Source organism: Myotis yumanensis, unplaced genomic scaffold (genome assembly GCF_028538775.1).
Source record: "Myotis yumanensis isolate MYYU_CA2020_CCGP unplaced genomic scaffold, mMyoYum1.0.hap1 SCAF_5, whole genome shotgun sequence".
NCBI lineage: Eukaryota > Metazoa > Chordata > Mammalia > Chiroptera > Vespertilionidae > Myotis > Myotis yumanensis.
Window position 1 is genome coordinate 74,404,958 of NW_027223756.1, and position 17,081 is coordinate 74,422,038.

Below are 17,081 nucleotides of genomic sequence, written 5' to 3' on the forward strand. Positions count from 1 at the left end.
CACTCGGAAGCCCCCTGCGTCCTCCCTCCTCTCAATCCGGCCGTTTCAGAGACCCAGCCCCAGCCCACTCACTTTCTCCCCAAAACCCCGCAAAAAAAAAAAAAAAAAAAAAAAAAGTGGAGAGAAAGAAGTGAGGAAAGAGACTTGAGGTAGTCCGGCTTTAAAACCGCTTGACTCACCTCGGAATCGTTGCCGAGTTCTCTCCGCGCGGCACAGCCCCCTCCCCAACGTCCCAGTACGAAGGGCTGAGACCGGGAGGAGGGGAAAGCGGGAGGGGGAGGGGTGTCTTCCGCGTGGGGCGCCGGTCGGGAGCGGACTGGGGAGGGGTTGAGGTCCGCACAGGAAGAGGAGGAGGGGGAGGGGAGGCCCCTATCTCCCAGTCTCCCCCTGAAAACCTCCCTTGTCTCAATCACATCAGACTGACTGTCTTTGTCTGGCTGACAACCGCCATATTGATATCAACAGCCCCGCTCCCACCTGCTGCAGCCGGGCGGCCCTGGGAGTTGTAGTTCCTACCTCCCCTGAGTAAACGTGTGGGACTCTGCGTCCAGAGACTCCAGTGAACTACAACTCCCGGCAAGTCGCGCGCCCACCGGGAGGAGGGGAAAGGGGCGGCAGAGCCGTGGGGACTACACATCCCAGAATACCATGGGTACCAGGCCCAGACTGTGGACATGAGATCACGCTCGGGTGGAGAGGCAGGATGAATTGGCGGCGGGGATGAATTTGAGCGGACGGAAGGAGATGTTTCGAGAGAAAACGGAGGAGAAGGAAAGATAACTATAGTTCCCAGGATGTATGGAGGTATGACTACATTTCCCATGATGCCCCGGAAAGGGGGCGCAGGGAAGAAAGACTACACGTCCCGCGATGCTCTCCTCGGGCGAGCGGCGGAGCTTGAACCGGAAGACGCTTTCTGGGTTTGAGGAGTCCAGTGACTGGTGTTCAACAACCAAAAGTCCAATATGAAACTGGTGAGTCTCTTATCCTAGGTCAGAGGGCAATGGTTGTGCCATATCCTTTGGACTTAGTCGTTTCCACCTGGCGAAGGGAACCGTGTCTAAAGGGGTGGTAATTAGGGAACTAGAAAGTGCGGTGAACTAAGGAAAGCTGCTGTTTGTTGTTTGAGGGGGTTCGAATCACACCTCCCTACCCCACCTCACACACAGCTGCCAGGGGATCTTAGACACCCTTGGTGGGTCCCTTTGGTTAGATAAGTGGTTGACTGGAACATTTCTTCACCGACCAACTAAGGGTGGGCTTGATGAACTGGGTTCGGCTGGTTTCTCAGCTGCCACGTGAGTGTTATAATAGCTTGTTAACTTCTTTCCACGCAGTTGGCGCTTGTTTAGCGTTTCTTCTTACCCTTGTTGAGAGGCTTTCTGACTTATGAGTAGAGGGTAGAAAATATTGGACAGAGGGTCATTATTAAATTTTCTGTTATAGACTCCTAATTGCACTCGGAATTCAGAGAAGGACGAGGGCAGGGAGTGCTCCTGGGAGATTTGAGGCTTAAACCTGTAGAGCGGTGGTTCTCAACCTTCCTAATGCCGCGACCCTTTAATACAGTTCCTCATGTTGTGACCCAGCCATAAAATTATTTTCGCTGCTACTTCGTAACTGTAATTTTGCTACTGTTATGAATCGTAATGTAAATATCTGATATGCAGGATGTATTTTCATTGTTACAAATTGAACATAATTAAAGCATAGTGATTAATCACAAAAACTATGTAATTATATGTGTGTTTTCCGATGGTCTTAGGCGACCCCTGTGAAAGGGTTGTTCGACCCCCAGGTTGAGAACCGCTGCTGTAGAGCCTGCTTATAGATGGATTGAGCGGAAGTGTTAACACATTAGAGTTGGGAGCGCCCCTCTAGTTGCTAGATGAAATGCTGCCGATTCATGAATTGCTTCATAAAGCCAATCAGATCTTCAAGTTGAAATAAAAAGACATTACAGTCTGTAAGGACTTCATGATCCAAGGTTAGATGGAATATGCCAGTCTACCTGGAGTCCGAATCCCAATACTCAAAACACCTGGCTTCTAAGAACACTCAGACCTTTATTTTGAGCCATTTTACTATCATTGTGCACGCAGACCTAACTAGTTTATTCCAACTTTGTGGGATTAGTTAATAGCATAATTAGGAGAGGAGAAAAGCGTGTGCGATGCTGTACCTTTTAAAATCATGTTCCTGTAGCCAAATATTGTCAAGCTTTACTTTCTGTAATTTTTATTTTATTTTAAAATATGTTTTTATTGATTTCAGAGAGAAAGGGAGAGGGAGAGAGAGATAGAAACCTCAGTGATGAGAGAGAACCATTGGTTGGTTGCCTCCTGCACACCCGCTATAGGGATCAAGTCTGCAACACAGGCATGTGCCCTTGACTGGAATTGAACCCAGGACACAGTCTGCAGGCTGACGCTCTATCCACTGAGCCAAACCAACGAGGGCATCTGTAATTTATACAAAAAAAAAAAAAAAAAAGCCTAACCCCCTCCCATTTATGTAATTACTTGAACATGCTTATTCATAGGACACACACTCCTCTCATCTGCCCTTTGGTAATTACCATGCTGCAGGTATATACTTACTTGCTCAGCAAAGTGCCAGCTATTTTTTGAAAGCTCAGAGAAAGTATTAAAAGTAGATTCAGCTCCAAAACTCTCTCTATTTAAAGCTGTTTATGTAAGGGGAGGGCACAGATCTGTAAACCTTGAGAATATCAATTTGCTTCTAGGTACCGTGTGCTAGACACTTAAGAATGCAGAATTGAAAGTCACCACTCTATCCCTAAAGAAGTGTGCAATATAATGAAGGTAGAAAAGTAAGCCAAAACTCTAATTCATGGTAACACAGAGGCATGTTTAGGGCTTGGAGAACTGAGAGAATGATTGAGAGACATTCTTGGAAAGATGGCTCTGGAATTGATAAGAAAGAGGAGTAGGCTCGGGTCTTCCATGAAGAGGAATCAGCTTAGAAGCAAAAAGCTTTCGCCTAAATCAGAGGTTCACACCCTTGGCTGCACATTAGAATCACCTGGGAGTCTTTTTAAAATCCTGATTTCTGGGCCTCATCCTCCAGAAATTCTGTTTCTTTTTTATGGGGTGGGGCCACAACATTAGTAACAAAGAAACAGTTTCCGGAGGATGAGGCCCAGAAATCAGGATTTTAAAAAGATGCCCAGGTAATTCTAATGTGCAGCCAAGGTTGAGAACCACTGGCCTAAATGGTTGGAGCACAGATCATGTGTCTTCAATAAAAGATAAATTACGTTGGGTGTGCTTGGCGCGAAGGCATGCAAGTGTGAAACAGTTTTTCCGTAAAAACTCATTTGCTCCGGTTATCAGAGAGCCATGGTTTATTTGACAGTTGTGAATTTATTCTTGTATTATTTATTAGTAATAATTATAACCTGCATGTCTTTTTCCGTACAAACAGCTGTAAACCTACTTTTGGCCACCACTGTACTTTGGTTTGCTCATAATATCCTCCTGCTTAATTTATTTAGAGATGTGAAATCATGGAAGGGAAAAAAGTAGAAACTTTTTTTTTTCCTTTAAGAACCAAAAGATAGCTCTGAGGAAGTGTTAAAAACTCATTTGGGCCCTGGCCAGTTTGGCTCAGTGGTTAGAGGGGTCTCAGGTTAGATTCCCGGTGAGGGCACATACCTCTGTTGCAGGTTCCCCAGCCCCGGTAGGAGTGTGCAGGAGGCAACCAATGTACATGTCTCTCTCACTCTCTCCCCCCTCTATCTCCCCGCCTCCTTCCTTCCTTCCACTCTCTCTAGAAATCAATGGAAAAAATATCCTCAGGTGAGGATTTTAAAAAAAAAACAAAAAAAACACGAAAAACTCATTTGGTAGTTAATAGATGATCTGTAATGCAGAATTTCTATCAACATAGCAAAGTGGTTTCAAAAAATATTGAGAGTAAATTAGACTCCTTTTGTGTGATGTGCCTCCCGTAGAGTTGTAATAAATATTCCCATGGCCTAAAATGTTTAACTTTGTGTACCGCTTCCGGAATATGTAGTCAGCCCTGTCTTACATTTATTTCATGAAACACAGAAATACATTTTATTGTGCACATTCTTGGTTTTGAGATTATGACTTCCAAAATACCCTTCCCAGTCTGTGGCCGCATCTTAGTCTACTTCTGTTGTTGAACGGGTCTGTTTCTCTCCGGTCCTGCTAATACTGCCTTTGTAGGGGCTCTTTTCACTTGACATTTGGAATTCAAAAGACCTTCTATCTGGGCTGCCTACATTCAGTCTTTCCCCTCTCCAATCCATTTTCTCCTCTGCATCCTCAAAGTTGTTTTAAACTGCAGTTACATGAAACCCTTTGCCCTTAGGATAAGGTTTTATAATTTTTCACTTGACTGAGTTGGTCCTGCCTGCCTCTCCGGGTGTGTGTCTAGCCCTCATCTCCGTTGTTCTCCCTGTTCCAGTGATTTTACACATCTCCCAGTTCCTTCAGCTTTCCCTGCTCTCTTTTGCCTCTGGGACTTGACAATATGTTCCATTGCCTACAACACTTTCTCCCTGCCTAATTTCTTTATACATTTCCGTCTCTGATGAAATAGCACCTCCTCGTCCAGCCAGTGTGGTTCAGTGGTTGAGTGTCGACCTCTGAACCAGGAGGACACGGTTTGATTCCCAGTCAGGGCTCGGTCCCCAGTAGAGGGGGTGCAGGAGGCAGCCGATCAAAGATTCTCTCTCATCGTTGATGTTTCTATCTATCTCTCCCTCTTCCTTCCTCTCTGAAATCAATAAAAATGTATTAAATTGTTTTTTTTTAAATAGCACTTCCTCAAGGTTTCCTTTAATTAGGTACCCACCCCTCTTATATGCTTCCATGGCACACCTCCTTTTGTAGCATTTGTGGTGATTAGTTTTATTTCTGCCCTCTCTCTTTTATACTGTGTATTCCCAAGGCCCAACATAGTGTGACACCACTAAATAGTAGTTGAATAATATTGAAGGCTTATCAAGGTCTGTAAATATCATTGAGTAAAGCTTAAGGGGTAAAGTTAAAACGTTACAATAAGCTGTAACATTGGAGTGAAAAATAAGTGCTACCCTTTATGGAACAATTACTATGTGCCAGGCACTGTGCAAGGTACTTCCTATTCAGTGGCCCATTTAATCCTTTCGTCTAGGCCCCAGGGATGATAGTCCCATTTTACAGATTTATTTTATTTTATTTTTTTAATATATATATTTTATTGATTTTTTACAGAAAGGAAGGGAGAGGGATAGAGAGTTAGAAACATCAATGAGAGAGAAGCATCGATGAGAGAGAAGCATCGATCAGCTGCCTCCTGCACACCCCTACTGGGGATGTGCCTGCAACCAAGGTACATGCCCTTGACTGGAATCGAACCTGGGACCCTTCAGTCCGCAGGCGGATGCTCTATCCAGAGAGCCAAACCAGCTAGGGCAACCATTTTACAGATTTAAAAAACAACAACAAAAAACTGAACCCAGGGAGGTGATGTCGCTCAAAGTTACACAGAGGAAAAAAGCGGCATAGCTAAGATCTGAACCCAAGATTCCTTCCTCAGGAGTCTGCTGCTTAATGAGGGCAAGGACTCCAGCACCTTGCACAGTGCCTGGCATGTTCTAGGTTCGCTCTTAGAGGAAGGACGCCAGAGTGCATACTGAGAGTTTATTTGAAGCTATTTTTTTCTTAATAATTTTAGTTTGTTAGAATTCTGTTAGAACATACGGGTCCAGGGGAAGTAAAAATAATCAAAGGATCACTGTGGGGAAAGCCTTTAGGTCTGGCACCTGGGAGACTCTGGAGAGGAGGCAGGGGGAGGCCTGTTCTGAAGGGAAGGAACCCCCTCACCCCCACCTTCCCTTCTTACCTCTCATCCGCTCTTCTGGGCTAGTTTAAAAATTATCTTTAAATGGGAGTTTGGTTAAATTAAGATCTTAAAAAAAGATTAGTGGTAAAAAATTGAAGTTTGGAAACTTTCTTGATAATACAAAGGACTCCATATCAGATCATACCAGTTGAGTGCCCAAGATAGTTTTTTTACTCCCCAAGTTAGCCTCTGATACCATTTACAGTTCTCTAACTTTACACATTCTCTCGGTGGCTTTTTACACACCCAAGGGAAGACAATGCATGTCATTATAATGTAATCCTTAAATATCTCCTTCTTAGATACCAACTGAACGGATTTTAGGGACTGTCTCTAATATGATACAGTATTCAGGCAGCTTTATTTAACTGAAGAAATTCATTAGTATCTTCAGGGAACCAGAATTGTTTTAAAAGGAACAGGAAAATTAAAAATGCATCCTCTAAATTAGCAAATTTTAGAGCATGTTCTCTTTTAGTATAGATTGAGCCTAATTGGGTACACCCTGATGACCAGTTCAGCTAAGGATAAGGAACTAGAATTCACCAGGGAACTTATAAAAAAAAATACTGAATACACTGACAGAAATTGATTTTGAAACATCATGACCAGGAATTTAGTCATTCAAATAGATGAAGATTAAAGTGAATAAAATGATAAGCAGTTCAAGAATGCAGCATGTGTCATACTTCCTATAGATCAGCAGTCGCCAACCTTTCGGACCTCACGGACCACCAGTGGTCCGCGGACCACCGGTTGACAACCGCTGCTATAGATAGTTCCAGAGATGGAGAGAATCTTCTAATTAATTCAGTCAACAAAGATGCAACCACAGTATATCCTTGGCATTCAGAGTTTTAATACTTTCCATGTTGACTATTTACATTTGACCCCAAAGATAGATGACAAGGAATTATTTGTAATTTTGCTGAAGCACAAATTTGAATGTGACTTTAAGATGAATGATAATCCTGTATGAATGGTCCTGATTCCCTAGAATCTATGGATCTCTGCAGTTATTGTTGCTCTCTTGTTAAAGGTCTGAAAGAAAGCTCATTTAAATGCTTGATACGCTATACTTTTTTAATTTGGTGGAAGAAATTATATGCTGTAGTTGTATTTATAAATTTAAAAACTCAAGAAAGCCATAAGACATATTCTTTAGTGTTCTATGCTCTCATTACTACTGGCTTTGGGGGTGGCTCAAACTTTTAACTCGCCATTTCTCCTAGGAAAAGGGATGGAGTAAAAAAATGGATTCATGGATTATTCCTAGTGGAGAAAAAAAAAAAAAAAAGTGGAATTGAAGTTTGTATAGAAGATCTTTGCTTGAAAGGGGCAAATCCTGCCCCAAGGTTAATTGAACAAATCTTTAGAAAGTGTGGATCTGAGAGGGATGGATTCTTTCTCCAATTTACACAATTTCAGAGTCCTTTTGGCTTCCTAGAATTTGGATTAACGGAAAATCTCTTGCTGTAAATTACAAACATTCACACATTGACTGATGCTTAATTCACCTATTGCGGTAAGATTGTTAAAAGGTCAACCTGACTTCACCATCTTTTCTGTGTTTTTCTTTGCTGGTTGATTAGAGTGCCCTCCTGTGTCTTTATGATGTAAAGACAATCATTACAGTATGATAGGTTTTTTTCTCCTTTCATATGATTTCCTCAAACTCTTAAAATCTATGACATAAGTCCAAGTCACTTACCTTGTTCAGTAGTGTTCTGAGATAAAAACAGATCATTTATTTTTGGGCATTTCAGAGCCCTAATGGTTGCTGTGAAGATTAAATCTTTTATACTTACTAAGCCCCCCAAAAAATGTATACTAATGATGAATTTTTTTAGGGTAATAATAGTTGAAGAAAAAAATATATGTATGTATGTATATACCACTTACTAAACAAGCATGACAGCAGTGCTGCTGCTTATAGCTGCACAAGCACATTTGTTTTGTGACTGGTTTGCTCTGAGTACATAAATCCCTCTGCCATTTGCTGCTGTGATCAACAAAGCATACTGGACGGACAAGGGCTAGCAGTGCAGCATAGCCATGGAACTCATAACGCCTAGCATTCCTAATGGAACATTCACCTCTTGGCTTGCTAAATACCAACAGAGGCCCAGGCCTGAACTGCCCTTCAGATCTCCATCATCCATTTTATTCATTCAACAAATCTTCCTGAACTTTGGCTTCCTCTGTGCTAGGCATTACTCAAGGCACTGGATATATTTCAGCAAGCAAAACAGATTTATGAAACTAAAGTCTAGCAGGCTCACTGTGCATTTCAAACAATATTACAGTGAACTTCCTGATGTGGAATTATCGTTGGGCACTGGTTCAGTATTTTTTTTAATGCAATGGTCAAAAATATATTTAACTATGTCCAAGAATATGCCTTCTTTAAGTTGTAACGGATGGCCAGCTTGCCCACTAGTTTACCATTGTACCCAGTAGTGCAGTGATTCCCAAAGTGGGCGCTACCACCCCCTGGTGGGCGCTGCAGCGATCCAGGGGGGCGGTGATGGCCACAGGTGCATTTGGGGGCATATATCTTTCTGTTTAATTGCTATTAAAATTTTTAAAAAATTAATTTCCAGGGGGCGCTGTGTAATATTTTTTCTGGAAAGGCGGCGGTAGGCCAAATAAGTTTGGGAACCACTGCAGTAGTGTATGAGAATTCATTTCCCAGTCCTTGCCAACAAGGCCATCTGTCTCTTTACAAAGTTACATTGTCTTACTAATGTAACTTTTTTCTTTCATCAATCCTCACACCCTCTTGTCTGTTAGACTTTAGCCACATTTCGTAAACAGAAATGTATCCGAAAGAGGAGCAAATTTCTCCAGATTTAAAAAAAAAAAAAAAAAGGTTTTTTAAAAGAATCTATGGTGTTGCTTTGAAAATGCTGATGCATGGGTGTAGTAATGAAGATGACGGTATCATGTTATCAAGCAAAGTGGAGAGGCAGCTGGGCCAATTGTGTGTAAATGACAGGAGATCCCTCCTACCCAGAAAAAGTGACAGAGGTATTTGCTAGAATTTGTAGATATCATGAGAAAAGGCAGGAATGCAAAGGGCTGGTGGAATGGGGAATAGGAAGGCCTGTGTAGGATAAAGGAGTCAGCTTGAAAGCCCAAGGTGCTCAGTGATCACAACTAAGAACCATGTGGTGGGAACTTCACTTTAAGAAAAACCGGAAGTTTAAATTGTCCCTGATTGACCATATATCCGAAGGAGATGCCTAAAGGTGTAAAACATTTAAATTTAAGCACAACTGAATGAACTTTAACTTTCTGAAAGGTTATCAGATAGATGATGTTTTAAACAGTGATTCTTTTTAGGACATGTAAAACTAAACACCCTTTTTGCCCTTAAGGTACAGTTTATTTTTCACTTGTGTTTATGAAGGGGGGTGAATAATAAAATGTCTTACATTAATAAATAATCCATTTCTCAGATTTATGGCCTAAGCAGAAGCTTTCTTTCCCTACATACAATACTTACGAATTTTTCTATTCTAATAAAGTAGAGGAAGGCATAATTGTATGTTCTAACTTAGTAATTCTTCCCATATTTTTTTTCAGCATGTGGAAATATGGGTAAACAAGCAGTAATAGTAATGTAAATGGTATTATAATTATTACCTTTTTTTATATTTGTAAACAACTTTATTGAGGTATAATTCACCTACCACAGAACTCATGCATTTAAAGGACATGCAGTGACTTTTGGAAAATTTACAGTTAGGCAACAATCACAATTCAGTTTTAGAATATTCCCACCACTCCAGAAAGATCCCTTGTGCTCATTAGCAGTCAGTCCAGGCAACCACTAATCTACTTTCTGTCTGTAGATTTGCCCTTTCTGGTCATTTCATATAAATTGGCTCATACAATATGCGGTCTTTTGTGTCTGACTTCTTTCACTTAGCATAATGTTTTTGAGATTCATCCATGTTGTAGCATGTATTGCTCAATAATATGACACTATATGAATACACCACACTTTGTTTATCCAGGTACCAGTTGACTGAAGTTTTTGTTTCTAATGTCTCCGTGTTTTTATTTCTCTGTCTTGCATAAATGCACTGGCCAGACCCTCCAGTATAATATTGAATAGAAGTGCAGGCAGATGTTCTTTCTATCTTTTCCCCTTTTCTGATTTTAGGGGGAAAGCGGTCAGTCTTTGACTGTTGAATGTGATGTGAGCTGCAGGTTTTTCATAGATGCCCCTTATCAAGTTGAGGATGTTCCCTCCCATCCCTCGTTTGTTGAGCATTTTTCTCATGGACAGGTCTTGGATTTTATCAAATGGTTTTCCTTTGGATAGCAAGATGATCCTATGGTTTTTGAGTTTTATTGTATTAGTATGGTATATTACCTTAATTGAATTTTGAATGTTAAGTCACGCTTGTGTTCTAGGGATCATTTCCACTTGGTCATGATGTGTAATCCTTTATAGTGTTGCTAGATTCGGTTTGATATTTTGTTGGGGATTTTTTCAGATCCATTCATGAGAGATACTGGTCTGCAGTTTTCTTAGGCTGTCTTTGTTTGGTTTTAGTATCAGAGAAATATTGTTCTCATAGAATGAGTTGGGAAATGTTCCCTCCTCCTGTCTACCCTGGAAGGTGTATGAAGAATTAATATTATTTCTTCTTTAAAAGTTTGATAGAATTCATCAATGATGCCTTCTGGGACTGGGCTTTTCTTTGTGGGAAGATTTCTAATTGACTAATTTTTTTTTAACCCTCACTCGCCAATATGTTTATTGATTTGAGAGAGAGAGGAAAGGAGGGGGGAGAGAGAGAAACATTGATGTTAGAGAGAAACATCTATTGATTGCCTCCAGTGTACACTCCAACCGGGGATGATCCATTCTAACTGACTGAGCCACCAGACCGGGGCACGAATTCAGTTATTTTACTTGCTATAGGTCTCTTCAGATTTTCTGCTTGTGCATTACATTCTTTTTAATTGCAGTAAAATACACACAACATAAAATTTACTATTTTAACCATTTTTAAACGTATAATTCAGTGCCATTAAGTACTTGTTCATTGTTGTGCAGCCCTCACCACCACCCATCTCCAGATGTCACTTAGCATAATATCTTCAAGGTTCAGCCAACCGGCTGGGCTTTCTTTCTTTCACCTGAGGAAATGCTTTTATTGATTTAAGAGAAAGAGAGAAACATCAATCAGTTGCCTCACGCATGCGCCCCCACTGGGGATGGAACCCACAACCTGGGTATGTACCCTGACTGGGAATCAAACCCATGACCTTGCAATGTTCAGGACAACACTCCAACCATTGGAGCCATATGGTCCAGGGCGGGTTTTTTTGTTTTTCTTTTATTCTCTCTACAGCCTTTTGTTGAGTTTTCTTATTTTAATTTTTAGTAGTTTTCCCAGTTAATTCTGTTGGGTTTTCCACCTGTTTAACTTTACAGATAATTTTTTACACCTCCTCCCCGCCTCACTCCACCCCCCACCCCCCCTCACCCCCCGTGGTGTGATTACATTGTTTTATACTTTAAGAATAGTTTGGACTAGTCGTGGTGGTAGGCATCTCTGTTCTACTTCTGACATGAGTGGGCATGCTGCTCAAACTCAACATGTCACTGCTATATTGAATTTTGTCTTGAAATTTTTGTATATTTTAATTTATCTACTGTAGCTGCTTTCTTGCTAATGAAGTGAGATTCTTTCACATAGCCCAACAATATGTTATTTTCTAAGGGGAAGATCTATTTATGTTGTATTGTTTATTCTAGGCAGTTAATTATATCTTGCAAGCTTTTTCCAGACTTTTGAGAAAACAATGGTTTTTATAACTTAAAGTCTTAGATGGTGCATAGCAGACTCATAGAAATAAAAGACTTCTATGACCTTAAAAGAAAATTGCAAGGTTTCCTTGGAAAACAGAACAGCCAGAAATAGTTTCCCTCTCTGTACTTAAGAGACAGGCCTGATAAAGGCAAGAAATGTAAACAAAACAGTCTGTTAAAATAAACATAATTACCACACCAAAAATAATCTCTATAGAAACAAAAAGGATTTTGGAACCTTAGACAGTAGCTTATTTATTTTAAGCTATATTTGATTCACGCTGTGTAGATCCAATAGGAAGAAACTGTTGATGAATGACTATGTGATAGTTAAAACTAACAGATAAGAGAAAGAATAACAAAAATCCAACAAATGTTAGTAAATGCCTATATTGTACAAAACCTCCTTGATGCTGTGGGGCATACAAAAGATAAATAACACATAGACCCTACCTGTCAGTAACTCACTATTTAACAAACCATAGACACAGTGTACTGTGTATATTATTTATGCATGGGGCTAAGTGTATGTAGTTTTAGTGATAGACCATGATAAAGGCAATAGTAAGGTATGGAAGATTAGAATCATAAAAGATGAATTCCAACCAAAGAATCAGGTCTTTCTAGAGAAAGAAAATTTGAGCTGGTACCTTGGTTGATAAATACATTGGTGGAGGAGCATTTTATCTTACTGTGGGTGGAAGGAACAGTTAAATTAAAAAGCATTTGGCTCTGGACAGTGTAGTTCAGTGGTTAGAGTGTCAGCCCGCACACCAAAGGATCATGGGTTCGATTCCCATTGAAGGGCAGGTTCCTAGGTTGCAAGTTCAATCCCTGGCCCCGGGCAGGGTACCTTTAGGAGACAACCAATGGATGTGTCTCTCCCCGCTTCTCTCCACTTTCTCTGGGGGAAAAAAAAACAATGGAAAAGATAGCCTTGGGTAAGGATTAACAAAAAAAAAAAACCCGCAACGTTTAGATTATGTTGAGTGTTTTTGACACACACATACACACACACACACTCACACACACGTAAGTAATAATAATAATGGAAGTGAGAGGAAACTTCCATTATTAAAAGGTCATAGAAGTCTTTTATTTCTATGAGTCTGCTATTGAGAGGTGATGGATGTTTATGGATAGCCTTGATAGTGGTGATGGTTTAATGGGTATATATTTATCCCCAAACTCATCGAGTTATGTACCCTAAATATGTTTCAGTGCATTTTTACATGTCAATCATACCTTAATAAGGTGGTTTTAAAAAAGATTTAGAATGAGATGTTCAGCTCTATAGCAATGTGTACAAAAATGGGCACATTTCTGTTTTCTCACATCCTCCTTATTCAGAATATCAACAGTTTCATTCAACTTGTGTTATTAACATGTGAAAGATTTGTACATGTGATTGGAGCACTAGATCACTGCAGTTGGGACCAAGGGCAGACTTATTGAATGTATTAAAAGTATAAGTTAGAAGGGTAGACTGAAGCCACAGTGGTGGATTTTAAATATGAGACTTGGTGCTTTGGAACTGTAACAGAAAGTTTAGGAGCTTAAAGTAAGAATTTTAAACACCTGGAGCCTTCTTCATCCCTTTGGAATCGGGCAAAGGAGTTTGGAAATAAAAAAGTATAATTCATTGCATTACAGAAAATATTTTCAAATAGTGAAATATAATCAAAACAGGAAGCATCAGCATGCTTAGCAAAGGCATCAAAGCAAAGTCATAATTACCTACTTAGAACAAGATTTTTCTAAGCACCTTATGAGGTCCTCATAAGTAGTAACAGAATTCACAAACACATCAGAATGCGAAAGGGATCTGGAGAATCAATGGGACCATTTGATGGGCACCATATGAGATGAGTGCCCAGATGGAAAAAGAACAGAAACACCCAATGAATTCCTTGACTTTCATCTTTATTGAGAAAGTTTGGGAGGATCCCATTTCTACAGAACTGATGAATACATAGGACATGCTATGATAAATACATAGTCACATCGACAGGTTGAATACAGGTAAATCACTGGAACGTGTGATGCCGTCCTCAGGGTATGGATATACCATATGTATAGGTATATAATTTCCATACCGTAAAACGAACATAAATTATCTAGTTGTTAATCCATCTATGTACTTACTTGTGTCCGGCTCCTTTAACTCAACATATTCTCAACCTAATCCTCTTAGCCATTTACAAGTTTTATAGCATTTTGTTAATCTTTTTTCTACTTTTCTTGCTCATTGTCATTGCTGCAAATTTTCAATACCATTGTTCTTAAATTGCCTTTACTGTTATTTAATTCATCCCAATATTATACTTATCATTTTCATACTCTTTCTCTTTTTAAAATGATCTTTACCTTTCTCCATCATAATCATATATTGCTTTTTACTAGCACTTTTATCAGCCTTAGTGTATTTTTTCTTATAGGACATAATATTGGGTCATTAAACACCTGAAAACCAATCACAAGTAAAACAAATACTCTAGAACAAAAGCAAAACACAGTGCATAGGTCAATCATATATGACCTTTAATACAATGTCTTTTTGGTAGTGGTAGTACAGCTTTTGCTTGGATCATAGATATATACATAGTTTCAATGGAAAGTTAGATTAGAGTAGTACTTGTTAATTTATTGTCAACTATTTCTACCCTTACCTTCTACCTCCCATTTCCTCCACCTCTTTTAAAACTTGGTTGCCAATAGAAATCTCTATGTTAATTACTCTTTATTTAAAAAAAAAAAAAGTGAAAAAAAAATCTGCTTTAAAAAAATCTGGTTAATGTTTTTAAAAAATGGGTCAAGAGTACAGAATATCGCAAGTAAACAGTGAAGGTTCCAATATGATCAACACCCTCGCCCCAGCAGTAACCACTTTTACCAGTTTGGTATATATAGAGTATCCCCCCAAAAAAATGTATGCGCACACTTTGAATAATTATAAAGGCAGTGTTTATTAAAATACATTTCATTTTCAAAATTGAGCTATCAGCTGTTAAACTGTGTATACATTTTTTGGGGGACAACCTGTATGTGCTTCCAGTGAATTTTAAAAAATACTTTGATATCATATACATAGCTCTGTGGACTCTTTTTTATCAACTATAATCACTTTCTAACATTTTTAAAATTCTGGTGCCCAACAGCCAACAATATTTATTCCCAAGTCAGCCCCTCTCTCATCTTTAATGTTTACTGTCAACATTCTCACTCTTTCTGAGCTTCTCTGTGTGGGAGGGGCAGGGGGCATGGGGAAAGGCTTTTTACCACCACTTTCTGCTTCTTTACTCATTTTTATGAAAAGCCAAGTCAGAGGACAGGATCAGGATAAACAGGAGGGCCCTACCGTAAGTGTCATGGTATTTAGCCACTCCCCAACCAGAAAGTGACTTCTTTCTCTGTGTTCACCATGCATGCTACAGATTTTCTGCTCGAGTGGAAAATTACCCTCTCTTTTATCCAGCTGTGTAGTCATTTTGACAGTGAGTATGATTGACACATTTAACAGCTCTCCTGCAAGATAGAATCAAGAAATAAAGCGGAATAAGTGAAAGATTACCAAATAAAATTGAAATGTATTTATAGAAGTCTCTGAGTGTGTCAGGGCCTGGCCCAAAATTCTTAGCAGGGATAATAGTATCAAATTAGGCAAATTGGGCTCAGTGGAAGCAATTTAACTCAGGATGGAGAGGTATAAGGCAAGGAGTCTCAGTACTCCCCTCTTTCCCTGACACATTAAGAATCTTACACACCCTGTTTGGGCATGGAGTGTCTCCTAGAGAGCTGCATTTACTGATGTCATTGAATGTGTATACTCTGGTGTGTTGGTGGAGAGGAAAGCTCACAAGCCTTGGAAGAGTGAGGTTCTTCATTTTTAAAGAGGTATTTGGACTAGATGATCTTGGAATTCCTTCCAGCTTATAAATCATGTAATTTTTTTATACTTTCAGAAAGTGAATTGTAAAAGAATACAGTGGCACAGACACATCTTGTTGGCAGGTTATATAAAAGACCAAGGATTTTGGGTGCCCCAGTGAAATGGTGGATGAGGAAATTTGAGGCCCAAAGAATTTAGGGATTCATGGGGGCTAATACCAAATTAGAAGCACAATTAGAACTAATGCTTTATGCCTAGGTTAAAAGGGCTATTGGATGCTGTAGTACACAGCCCAGCAACAAAATCTGATTGGCTTATTTAAGCTAAAAATAATTGTCCACTTTGGGAAACAGTTTGGGAGTTTCTTATAAAGTTAAACATATATAACCCACTCTTTAAGTACTTATGCCAGGGAAATAAAATCATATGCCCCTACAAAAACCTGTATGTGACATCTTATAGCAGCTTTATTCGTAATCATCAAAAACTGAAAATAACAATCCAAATATCCATCAGCTTGTGAATGGATAAGCAAATTGTGGTACATCTATACAATGGAATATTTTCTTAGTAACAAAGATAAATGGTATTTGCAGAAACAAAGGTGAATCTCAAAAGCATTATGCTAGTAGTGTATGAGGTTTCCAACTTATCAATCTTTAATTCTGACCCTTCTAGCAAGAATGCAGTGGCATCTTATTATGGTTTCACTTTGTATTTCTCCAAGGACTAAAGTTTAGGATCTTTTAATTTGCCATCCATATGTCTTTTTCAGTCAATGCCTATTCAAATATTTTGCCCATTTTTATTTCATTGTGTTCTCGGGTTGAAAGAATTCTTTTTATCTTCTGTATTCAAGTTCTTTATCAAATATGTGTTTTGCAAGTATTTTCTCCTAATGTGTGAGTTATCTTTCATTTTCTTAACAATGTCTTTTGAAGAACAAGTTTTAAATTTTTATTAAATCAAATTTATAGATTTTTCTTTTATGGTTCTTGCTTTTTGTGTCTAATCTTAGAAATTTTTGCCCAACCCAAGGCACAGAGATTTTCCTGTTTTTCTAGAGTTACCCTTCCCAATAGAGTATCCACTAATTGCATGTGGTTATTGAACACTCACAATGTTATGAGTATGACAAAGCAACTGAATTTTAAGTTGTATCTCAATTTAATTAATTTGGTTTTTAAAGGTTGACATGCAATTCATTTATTGAAAAAGTTTTAGTATGTTCATAAGAACTTGGATATGTGGAGCTACTTTTTTCAACTGTAAGTTTTATGAAATCTAAATGCATATCAAGTATTTCAGGTGAAAATTTGGCATCTAAATTGAAATACACTGTGAACATAAGGGTCACACCAGATTTTAAAGAGTTAGTACTAACAAGTGTTGTAAAAAATATGTGAATAAAATTTTATATTATATATTGAAATGATAATTTAGATATAGTGGGTTAAATATATTACTAAAAGTAACTTA

The 17,081-nt window shown here is 39.0% G+C and overlaps 2 protein-coding genes across 10 annotated transcripts in view; one reads left to right on the forward strand and one right to left on the reverse strand.

Annotated features, from left to right (window-relative positions):
* Nucleotides 1-508, reverse strand: part of HMBOX1 (homeobox containing 1) — a 210,251-nt gene extending 209,743 nt beyond the window's left edge. For all 9 annotated transcript variants that reach the window (XM_070415513.1, XM_070415509.1, XM_070415512.1 and 6 more), the window contains exon 1: nt 180-508. The gene's annotated coding sequence lies outside the window, so the exon portion shown is untranslated. The remainder of the gene's footprint in view (nt 1-179) is intronic.
* A 205-nt stretch (nt 509-713) lies between these two features.
* Nucleotides 714-17,081, forward strand: part of INTS9 (integrator complex subunit 9) — a 106,099-nt gene continuing 89,731 nt past the window's right edge. Inside the window, exon 1 of the mRNA XM_070415517.1 lies at nt 714-974. Coding sequence (XP_070271618.1) covers nt 966-974 — 9 coding nt within the window. The 5' untranslated portion in view covers nt 714-965. The remainder of the gene's footprint in view (nt 975-17,081) is intronic.